The sequence below is a fragment of the Thunnus maccoyii genome, chromosome 3 (assembly GCF_910596095.1).
Source record: "Thunnus maccoyii chromosome 3, fThuMac1.1, whole genome shotgun sequence".
Lineage (NCBI taxonomy): Eukaryota > Metazoa > Chordata > Actinopteri > Scombriformes > Scombridae > Thunnus > Thunnus maccoyii.
The window spans coordinates 29,917,818-29,928,984 of record NC_056535.1 but is presented as its reverse complement, the minus strand read 5'-3'; the positions used below and the strand labels follow the sequence as shown (position 1 = coordinate 29,928,984).

At 41.6% G+C, this 11,167-nt stretch overlaps 1 protein-coding gene across 2 annotated transcripts in view; it reads right to left on the bottom strand.

Annotated features, from left to right (window-relative positions):
• Positions 1-1,671: 1,671 nt before the first annotated feature.
• Positions 1,672-11,167, bottom strand: part of LOC121893985 (filamin-B) — a 74,524-nt gene continuing 65,028 nt past the window's right edge. For both annotated transcript variants that reach the window (XM_042406226.1, XM_042406227.1), the window contains 9 exons: positions 10,920-11,042; positions 9,376-9,642; positions 9,142-9,279; positions 8,930-9,045; positions 6,736-6,868; positions 6,380-6,556; positions 5,610-5,828; positions 4,758-4,967; positions 1,672-3,540 (listed from right to left, as the gene is read on the bottom strand). In XM_042406226.1, the coding sequence (XP_042262160.1) occupies positions 3,353-3,540; positions 4,758-4,967; positions 5,610-5,828; positions 6,380-6,556; positions 6,736-6,868; positions 8,930-9,045; positions 9,142-9,279; positions 9,376-9,642; positions 10,920-11,042 (1,571 nt within the window). In that variant the 3' untranslated portion in view covers positions 1,672-3,352. The remainder of the gene's footprint in view (positions 3,541-4,757; positions 4,968-5,609; positions 5,829-6,379; positions 6,557-6,735; positions 6,869-8,929; positions 9,046-9,141; positions 9,280-9,375; positions 9,643-10,919; positions 11,043-11,167) is intronic.

Genomic DNA, 11,167 nt, shown 5'->3' with positions numbered 1-11,167 from the left:
TATTATTTATAAAGTCAAGAAGAAAGAAAGAAGAACAGTGATCAAAAACTCTAGACTGAATTCCCTTAGATTTAGACTTTAACTCTACAAATATGGAAAAAGTCCATAAGGGTTGAATATTTTCTACAGAATCTGCTGTACACCACAACACCACCACAAACTGCACAATAAACACTACCTGATGGATTTCATGACCACGACCAAGTTAAAAAAAAATGTCTGAAAATCCAATTGTCCGATGTAGATTTAGTATTTGACTGAGCACACAACAATATTTAAATGTTAAAGGTGCTGCATTTCTGAAATCCTTTTATGAAATGATTATATTATATTAAAAAATTATCCAAAATGTCTTCATTTACCTTTTGTGTGATGCAGAGCTGTGCAGGATCAGCTTCTCACTTTGGAAATGAGCTGTGGATCAGATAACACACAGCAACACGGGGAAACATGAGACACACACACACTCTCTCACACACTGACACACTCATTAGTATCCTGGTTCTGATCTTAGTCGGGAAAGGCCGTCTACAGGGATCATTAGAAACCTCGTTCATTCAACAGTATCCAGATGTCTGATCATTTATGTCCAGTTGTGTCTTGATTCCTCAACATCTCAGCGTCTCATTTTGCTGCTAACAGAGAAGGTTCAGAAACCTGGAAAAGGTGTTCAGAAACCAGATGTATACATGCACAACACATATCTGGGATACGCCAAAAACGCGAGCATACTAGGATACTATTGTTCACAGTTTCACAGTTTTTCAAGTCTGTCTTAAAACAACAGTCAGGTGTCCTTATGAACAGTGAAAGAGGTTTTCCCTCGCTGTAATCATTCCTCTTGTTCATACTGGCTATTAAAAGATCCCCTTCAAATGTGCTTTCAATGTAAGTGATGGAGGACAAATATCACTGTTACAGATTATCAGATGGATGTAGAGACGCAAACACAAAGTAGTCACTCATATCTCCAGGATTCTCACTGGACAGGGCTCAGAAATTTCGAGCATTGCTATTTAAGGAACGGAGAAGTCAAGGGATTTTACAAAATAAGTATTATGTATAGTATTAGTGTCCTACAGGTTGTGTGACACATTGTGTTAGATTGTGGGTTGTAGCAGCATTTTTTTTTCAGGACCAACTGCATTGAAAACCAGAATGTTCACCACTTCTTGACTTCTCCCGATTTGGACGTAATACGTTAGCATGGCTGCTTATGTACTGTACGTCATATCATGGGAATCTGGGGGCATCAGGCACTTGGCTTTTTTGGGGGGGGTTATGATCTAGGAAGTCCTGCAAAAGACCAGAAATCAGATTTGACTTTGAATATGTGCTAAAACAAATATCTGTATGCACTCTTTTTGTCAGATTAATACAACTGTGTACACACATTGCTGTTTTATAGATCTTAATCATAATGCAACTGGCACAAGTCTGATTTCCACTTCTACAGTTAGCATAGCCCCATCGGTGACCTCAGTACTTCATCTGTTATTCTGTGGAAATGCATTTTACTGTTGGCAGATTCTTACATAAATGAGAGGAAAATTTGAACTGTAAAGTAACTGAACTACTTACAACCTCCTGTAGTCCATGAATGAAGCTGGATGTCAGAGCGTTTCTTAAAATAAATGAGATCCAGGAAATGACAGACTCAAGTCACAATCATCTTATTCCAGTTGATTTTAATTATCAAATGTACATAATCTCAGAGTTTAGTTTCACATTAACACACCCATTCCCTAATAACAAAATGAGAATTTTTTTCCCCCCGTACAAAATCCTCTAATCCCTTTAGTATCAAAACTAGCAGTAATTAGGCAACAACATCCAGATGAGGCATAAAGACAAAGGTTTCTGTGGGTTTTACACACAAACCAAAAATCTGACCTCCAATTATGCAGCTCAGATCTGATTTTGAATGTTTTATTTTAACATTTTATACCAAGAGTATAGCTGGTAGAACAATACTGTGGATGATAGATAAACTTTCATTAATAACAATATCAAATCTAAATCCAGGTCCTCTATATCAGAGGGGATTTGAAGCAGATCAGAACTGAGCCACAAAAGTTAAAAGTCAGATTTGTTCATGTAAAAATGCAGCTGAAGGAACAACAGAGAACAGCAATAAACTCAGCATGTATAGTAATTAAGTAGTCTGTCGTACAGTGCAGGAAACAGCAGTGTGAAGGCAGCTTAACAGTCATTGATTTGTTATGGCAACATGCACTCATGGGATTCTGGGAGCTAACGTTCAAGAGCAAGAAATCAACAATAAACATCAGTAGTCTCGTATAGTTTGACCCTTCCTGTCAGAGTGAGTCCGGTCTGTTTGCACTTTAAAAAAAAGAGACCTCAAACTGACAATAAACCAAACAGAAATCTCCAGTTTTCTCCTTTTTTAATTGAGATGTTTAGCCATTTTTGTTCTGTTCACAGCACTTCATAATTTAGTTGAGAAAAGTTCTGCAAAAAAATCTGGTTACTATTGGCTGGTTCCCTGTGGCAGGTGGCCAAGCAGAGAAACCATTAGCTGGTCATTTGGCTCCCTGGTACACAATCAAACCATTAAGAAACCTCACAGAACTCCAAGTTAAATATGTCTTTCGTTTGTTCCTGGCACTGTGTAACCTCCTGAAGGAAAGTGCTGTGTAATTCCAGTTTTTTTTTTTTTTTTTACTCATTTAAAAAGGTTTGGCTCCACTCGTCTCGGTCCAGACTTTCTCCAAATCCAGTTTAACATTTTGGAAACGTGCAGAGACACCAAGCTGATGTGTTGGGACGTTCTAATCAACCGACTTCTTGTGTAAAATCAGCAAACTTTAATTTATCATCAAGTGTAAAAAAATATCATCAAGTGCAAAATTTGTCAATTGATAATTTCAGGGCATCAAAAAAAACAGACTAGATTTTCCTCCCTATCAGGTCGTGTCTCCCTCTACTTTCTTTACAGCTCCAGTTTTAGGCCAGATTATAATCTGCCACTTTTACCATTTTGCCTCCCTGATTCATTGCAGAAGAGTCCAACTAACAACTAACTACCAAGTCTCCATTCACTGATGTGTTTTTTTTTTTTGTTTTGTTTTTTTTTAAATGTCTTTTGCATTTTTGCTTGTTTTTATAGAGCAGTTTGGAAGGATGAAAAATGTCTCAACAAGTAAATCAATTGTGTCAGGAGTGTGTCTCATTTGAACTGAACACATCTGAAAGCAAAATTAGCAGACAAAGCTTTGTTAAGCAACTTGTTCACTGGACAGTTACTTGCGGTCCAGCTAATGTGTCCCCTTTTATTCAAACAGGGATGCAAAATGGTACAAGAGGAGTGACAGTGGGTTTTCTTAGTTCATCATGGGACGGTGACTTGGAAGGGGGATCCAGGGATGTGGTCCTCGCCCCATTTGACCACCAGGACGTAGCTGCCCCGCTCCTTCAGCAGGTAGCTGACGTTGTACTGCAGGTTGCCCATGTGTTTGACCAGAACCTCCTCACAGGGAACCTGAGGACCGTGTACACCCACCAGGAGCATGTTCTTACCTGTGGAGAGGAGGATAAGGAGAGGACGGGATAACAGGTAAGTAAAGTATCTGATTATCAATCAATTATCCATCGTCTGTTTTAACACGTTCTGTATTTTCATTCATCATTCCTGTCAGTCATAATGGAAACATGGACGTCACCAGACAGATTTACATCTCAGTGTATGAGCATTTCCTGCATCATTGTATTTATTTGAAATTTTCTGATACTGTTGCTAATATGACACCTGAGTAGGTCTGGATATTGAACCTCACTACTTTTTTTGGTACCTATTGAGTAGCACAAACAGTCAAGTAATGAAAGCATCGAATGCCTGATCATTATTCTGGATTATTTACTATTCTGTGACCAAACATTATATTCCTCATTCCACAAGGTAGTGGAAGAAAGTATAATTGAACGCTATTAAACAGAGGCAGCTGTTCAAGAACTTTTGATGTACAACAGGAACTATCTGATCAGAGAATCGGTATCCAAGATTATCAATGTGACCAGAACCAGACTTTAAATGACAACTTTCAGTACTTGACAGTTTGATATTGTAACAGTCATACAGAGACGTCACTAGACAGTTTTAAAACTGAGTTCATCAAGAAAGCAACAAAAGCAAGAATCACACAGACTTTAAACAAATCCCAGGTTTAACCGAAACCAAAGGTCACAACAAAATTCTCATTTATTTCCGTGAAGAAGAGGGCTGGATGCATGTAGTATTTATCATTATTACTGTTAAGCATATTAGTTTGTCAGCATGGTATGTTCGTATTAATCCCAAAGTCATTAGGATTTATCTAATGTCTGTAGTATTGGCTGAAATATTTCACTTTGTGTCACTCAAACTGTTGGATCAACAGGTCATCCCTGCAGCAACAGGGCCAGTGTGGAATATAAAAGAAAGATGAACTTTGATGTTTATGACCTCAAAGTATTTATTTAAAACGTCACTGTAGTGCAGCATTGCTTGTGCCTGCAACTACTTACCTGAGCTGCACACACAAGAAGCTGTGTATACATTTTGTTTTAGTTCCAAATCATTCAATTTAGATAACTGGGTTAAAGTTTAAGTTAATGTTGTTGTCCTGTTGTTCCCCTCATGGAGTCTATTAATTTGTAAATTGAAAACAAATCTTTCCTACCAAACACAAAACATGTCATGAGTTGCTAACTGAACTCTGTGTTCTTGTGTATTATCAGCTGTGGGCCGTCTCCCTCACCGGCTTTGCTGCAGTCGACGGAGAAGCTGCTCTTCTGGCCCACAAAGGCCTTGCTGAGGCCGGGACCTCGACTCAGCACCTTGCTGGCATCAGAGTCGGCCGGCCTGGGCATAGCACTCTGGGTGAAGCTGCTGCTGGACGCCCGCAGTACTGGATCCACTGTCAGGGTCGACGTCTCGCTGGCGTTGGTTACATTCACCAGTCGAGTACCTGAGAAAGAGGGAGAAAAAAAATCAGGTATAATCATTTTTATTAAATCTTACTGTGGTAGCTGAGCAGAACCACAAACGATAAGTGAAAAAGAAGAAGCTGTTATGCAAAAACAGGGATTTAAATAGAAGAAGAAAGAAAATCAAATGAGATACACCAAATGTATTCAGCTTTGTGTTTTTTCATGTTAGGAGGAGGAAAACTACTCATACTGAATGGATGATAAAATAAGTAGCTTTCAGCTTCATGTCACAGTCATCATTGTTCCATTTGCAGAAAAAGACCATGAGATGGGGTTGGAAGCTAAAATCAAAGGCTATTATTATTTTTCACCCATCTGGTATTAATGTTCTTCCAGAGGTCAAGAATGAACTATGCTCAAGATGCCAAATGGCATTACTAATGGAAATAAATATATTTTTCTACATCTGAGAAAAAGTGAAAATCACTGCATTGGAGCTGGTAGAAATATAAGGACGTGACGTCACTCCTTATGCAATGAGCAGTTATCCACAGAAAAGACCCACACACATACACCAATCTACACAGAGCCATGTCTTCATCACAAACATCTGGTTTTTAATGTAAGATTATAGTGGTTCACTACACTGAAGTTCAACAGAGTGACTTTCACCACATTACCTGTGACTTTGGCCTTGAAGGGGCTGCCGGTGATGTGGTTCGGGCCTCCATATTTGATGCTGATCAGGTAGTTCCCGGGCGCCATGGGAGTGTACTGCACCTTGTAGCCCTCTGGAACCTCCTGGCAATCCATCTTTACCTTGGACGGACCCTCAATGGTCACGGCCAAGGCCCCAGGGCCCGCCTTAGTGTTGTTGATGATGAACTCTGACTGGGTACCTGAGAGATAAGTTTTATAACTATCAGTCTTCACAGTGTTGTGTCCTGTGGTCAGAGCAACAGCTGACTGCTAAACCACAGTTTACTGCTGGTGGATATGTGTTGTTGTGTACGTCATGTTAAGCAATATAATTAAAGGCACTGAAACATCTATGTAATGTTGTTGATGTACTTTACCAGTCAAAAGTTTGGACACATTTTCTCATTCAAGGGAACGTGAAGGTGTGTCCAAACTTACATCATGTGGTTATCAGATGTTACAGTAGGTCTTTCCCATTGTGACAACTTAACCTGTTAACATCCCGTAACATGAACTTTTGAGAACCTGTAAAGCTTTGGGGCTACAGTCTGCCTTGTGTTGACTGTCTGTCATGTTTACACACAATAAATTTTTAATATCTTAATTATTAAATTATTTGAAGTTAGTACCACCTCCTGAGCAGTGCTGAAATGTAGTTTCTGGAACGCGCAGGTGCAGAACCCTAACTTTGTTTTTTAAAAGTGAGGAGGTCAGGGGTCACACAGGTGAACAGACAGACAGGTAAACCCACCTGTCGTGCCTCTCTCCAGTCCAGCTCCATACGCTGAGACCAGACCAGGATCTCCGGTCTGTCCCGGTTCCCCGACTCGGACCTTGAAAGGACTTCCTGGGATGTGAGCGCCATTGAACTTGACGTCGATGGAGTGGATGCCGTTCTCTCTGGGGATGAAGCGGATTGCGTACTTGTCTGGAGGACAGGAGAGAGGGTTTGGTTACCAGCAGTCACAATATTAAAGATTTTTGAGACTTTTCTACAATTTTGTAGTGTTTGTGAACAACAACGGGGATTCAGGCAGCGACTTTCTGGCATCTCTGGACCACTAAGTTGCCGAATGTTGTCTTGAAAACCTGCTCATAAATACAAACCTCTTTCCAGCTCACTGACAGCACACTCCTCCAGAGCTCCGGAGGGGCTGTGGACTTTGGCCTCTATCTTGCCCTGTGCTCCGTTCAGACGCACTGCAAAGGATGCTGGGTGATTCGCCTTCAGACCAGACTCCTACCGAGGTCGGATACGCACACACAGTTAGTGTAGGGATGGACAGTTAACACAGACACACACACACACACACAAATACATCAACATGTTTATTAGTAGCAGATCTACTCTATTCTGTTATGGTCTCTGCTCTACTGGCATCATTTCTCAGGATGCTTTCTACTCACTGTCTTCTACTCTTACCTGAGCTCCTGTTGGTGCAGCTCCAGCAAACAGAGACAGACGGCCACAGTGTTAAAAAGCAAAGTTAGACGCACCGACACTACACTAGAGTCTTACAGTGTTATAGTACAGTACTCAGTCTGATAGTGATATTAGTGGATATTCTTTTGATACACTTTTGATAAGGATCCTTTAAATCTGCTTCTTAAAGAATTTTACTTGTCAGGATATACACCAACACAGATACTACTGTCATAAGCTAAATGTTATAGTATTAAATGTTGTGTAAACAAAATCAACTGTACAGAAACATTGACTTAATAAAATAGTGTCCAATGGGCACATTTGTTATGTAATCTGGTAAAAGGATAGAAGAATATAAATTAAGTTATAAATCTAATCAGGCATTCAAAGGCTTTTGGTTCTTGACTGTTTTAATCTCATTTTCCACTATTGAGGCTCAGTACCTAACTCTGATCACAATATTACATTATTTTAAATTAGAGTGTTATATATAATGATATATTGAATTGAAATTAATTTGAGAAACTGTTGTCATATAGGATAGCCAGATGAGCATGTCTGTCATAAGCTAAATGTTGTAATCATATTAAATGTTGTGTAAACAAAATCAACTGTACAGGAACACTGACTTAATAAAATAGTGTCCACTGGGCAAATTTGTTATGTAATCTGATCAAAGAATAGAAGAAGCAGGTCTGTTTTCGGTTAATGGGCTGAATAAATATCTGATTACATTGATACAAAAATAGTGGAAGTAAAGCCGATCTGTTCACTAATTTGCAAACAAGAGATATCAAAGAAAAAGGCAATTTGGCAAAATCTATTTGTTGACAAATTTGTATTGCTGCACGGTATATATCATCATATCATCCAACACTAATTCATTATTCTAATTCAGTACCAACACAGCGGTGCTTTACCTGTTGACTGTACTATAAGACCCAGATTTAACTAGCTAACGAGAGCAGACCTTCATTTACAGCTACAGACAAGAAACAAACTACGGTCTCTAAGAGCAAAGCAGGAGGTCTGCTGTGGCCCGCCTCTGTCTGCTGTAGCCAGGCAACCAGGGAGCTGATGTTGCTGTTGATGGTGATGAAGATGATGATGCTGTTAGAAGCCTTTAAATGAAACACAAGAGAAACACCGACAGTTCCACACCAGACAAAAAGGGATGACCAGAGCCAGGCAAAACGCTCAAGAGAGGGAAGATAAGCTGACATCAGATCTCTAAACTCAGCCAATCTGAACAGCTGTGTAGAGCTATTAGATTACTGTCATTTACTGTAGAGGATGAAAAATCTAACAGTCAAGATAACAATGACTTTACGTCACTACATCACTGAGAATATTCCAAATCTCACTGTACGATTTTGAACTTTTGGTCAAATAATGGTGCTGTCTGTCCAACATATTAATCAAGAGAAAGTTATGTCTACAACTGTCGGCCAGATTGCAATTTACTTTTCCTCTAGTTCCACCATCACAACAAAATTTAATGAAAAGTCTCAAATCTCATTGATTGAGTGTAAAATCTGTCTCTTTCAACACTTGACACACAAAAAAGCTGTGTTTGCCTAGCTGTGGTCACACCCATGAGGCCAGTTGCATAAAGAAAATTCAAATACTATAAATAACCTATCTGTTCATCTGCAAAGGGGTTCAACTGACATGGGCTATTTAAGGCTGGCACTAAGCCTCAAATAAAAAAACCCCAAACCAGTCAAACCCTCAGTTAATCATCTCTGTATGGGATGAAAATCTAGCGTGTTGTAACGCTTCGCTCACTAATTCACATTTTTATGCAACTGTGCCCCAGAGCCCCTTAATAAAGGCAGGGCAGGCTGGTTGTGGAGGTGTCTCCTCATGCCTCACCTGAAGACCGGTAACAGTGAGGCGACGGGCGTCGTTCACTGGAGCGACGACAGGAACCAGGTAGGGGCTGTCGGGTATGTGCTGGTCGTTAAACTTCACTGAAATCTCATAATCACCTGGAGGAGGAGGAGGAGGGTGAGAATGTGACTCAGAGACAGAGATACATCAGTGAACACCCATAAGTAATCTGTATGTTTGTGTGTTTTCTCTACCAGGCTCCTGAGCGATGTAAGAGACACCACAGGATCCGTCTTTGCGGTCGTCAAAGGAGATCTCCGCCCTGCTGGGTCCCTCCACAGCGATGGACAGACCGCCGGCCCCGGCCTCCCTCGTCCAGATACTGAACTCAGCTGGAGAGAGAGAGAAGATATAAGAAAAACCCACAATTCACAGACCTTTTTCTTACATATTAGTCCAGGCCTTTTTGTGCATGTGTGTGTGTGTACCTGGCTCTCCTGCCTGTGCTCCCTCCAGTCCCGGACCTCCTGCTTTCACCTTGGGGGCTCCTCCCTCTCCAAGAGGCCCCACAGTGAACTGGAAGGGGCTGCCCGGCACGTGCATGCCCCTGTACTTCACACTCACGCTGTGCACGCCCATCTCTGTGGGCACAAAGCGCACGCAGTAGGTGTCCTTGCCCACGGCGACCAGCTCAGCAGGCTGACTGGCTCCGGAGGGGGAAGTGACCTCAGCAGTGACGTCCTGTATGTCGATCGCTGTGAGGACAGAGACAGTACGCCGTTTTACTACTTATTTGTGTAATGATATTTACTGTTGGGAAGTTTAATCTGTAACAATCATAATAATAAATCAATTAGTTCAAGATTGAAGTTGTTGCAGATGCTTATGGTGGAACAACGCCTACTACTAACTCAATTTGTTAGTTTTTACTGAAATGTGTCACCCATCTGTGTATGCTGATATTAAAGGAAAGTTTTCTGATTATTGTGATATAGTAATTTATCACCGAGCCCTAAAACTAAAACAAAGTAATGCTGAAAACAGATGTGGCAGATTGTCTTAACACACCCACAAACACACAGCTGCAACTTAATAAAGCATGTTGTTGCAAACCTTGTACTCATAATTTTTTTCCCCCCTAGGGCTCTACAACGCACCCTCTACCCTGGAACTGCCCACCGAGCAGCGGGCATCAGCGACCCAAACACCCCTCGCTGCCCTCGCACCCCCTGCTAGCACCAGACCAGAGAGGCCAGAAATGAGGCGAAAGCGCCCAGGAGAGAGGCTCTGATCCTGGGCAGCAGTAGAGGGACGAGCCCCGCGACCGCTGGATCTTCCAGACCACCAGATGGAGCAGTAGGAGCGAGAGGAGGTGTGAGAGAGGAGCTGCCGAGACAAGACCAGGAGGAACCAGCTGACTGGAGGAAGAGGGGGGTGATGAAGAGGAGAGGATGAAGAGGTGGAGGAGGGAGAGAAGGAACGATTGGAGATGGGGACAGAAGGTAGAGGAAGACAAAATAAGAAGAAACTGAGAAAGAGAAGAGGGACGAGGAGAAAGGGAAAGTGGATTAGGACAAAAGAGAAGACAGAAAGAATAAAGAAGAAAAGGAAGGTAGCAAGGAGACGGTAAGGAGGAGGAAGGGTGAGACAAAGGGAGGAATGGAAGGGGAGGGAGAGAAAGAGGAAAAGAAGAGAATGAGAAAGGAGAAAAGACAAAACTGACACAGACTACAGTCAGTACAGAGCAGCAGTGAGAAACAACAGACAGAAACCAGAGAAATGTTGGAGCTTCAGACAAGAAAAAGATTTTCAAGGAGGAAGAGCAGCTCTGATGGCGCAGGATGTCTGAACGCTGACATACGAAACATCCAAACACACCGTTTTTACTTTAAGAAGTGTTTACAGGTGAGCGGTTGGATAAAAATAAGAAAAACACAGCACCTGTCTCATCCACAAGTGTGTGAATACCTCACAGTAACCACATAAGGAAACTTTTGTGTGTGTGTGTGTGTGTGTGTGTGTGTGTGTGTACCTGGTATCTTCAGGCTGAGGTCACACACGCTGCCCACACTGGCGACAGACGCCGCCTTCTGTCGTCGGGTGATGCTCTCCCGAATACGACCCTCTCCCGTCACCCGCACGGTGAACGGACTTCCTGTTGACAAACACACACACACCTTAAATTATTTGTCTGTTAAGACTTATCAATAACATCACCCCAGTGAATACTCATACTGGTGATTTGTTCTCAGCGGTACTTGTTCTATGTTAGCATGCTAA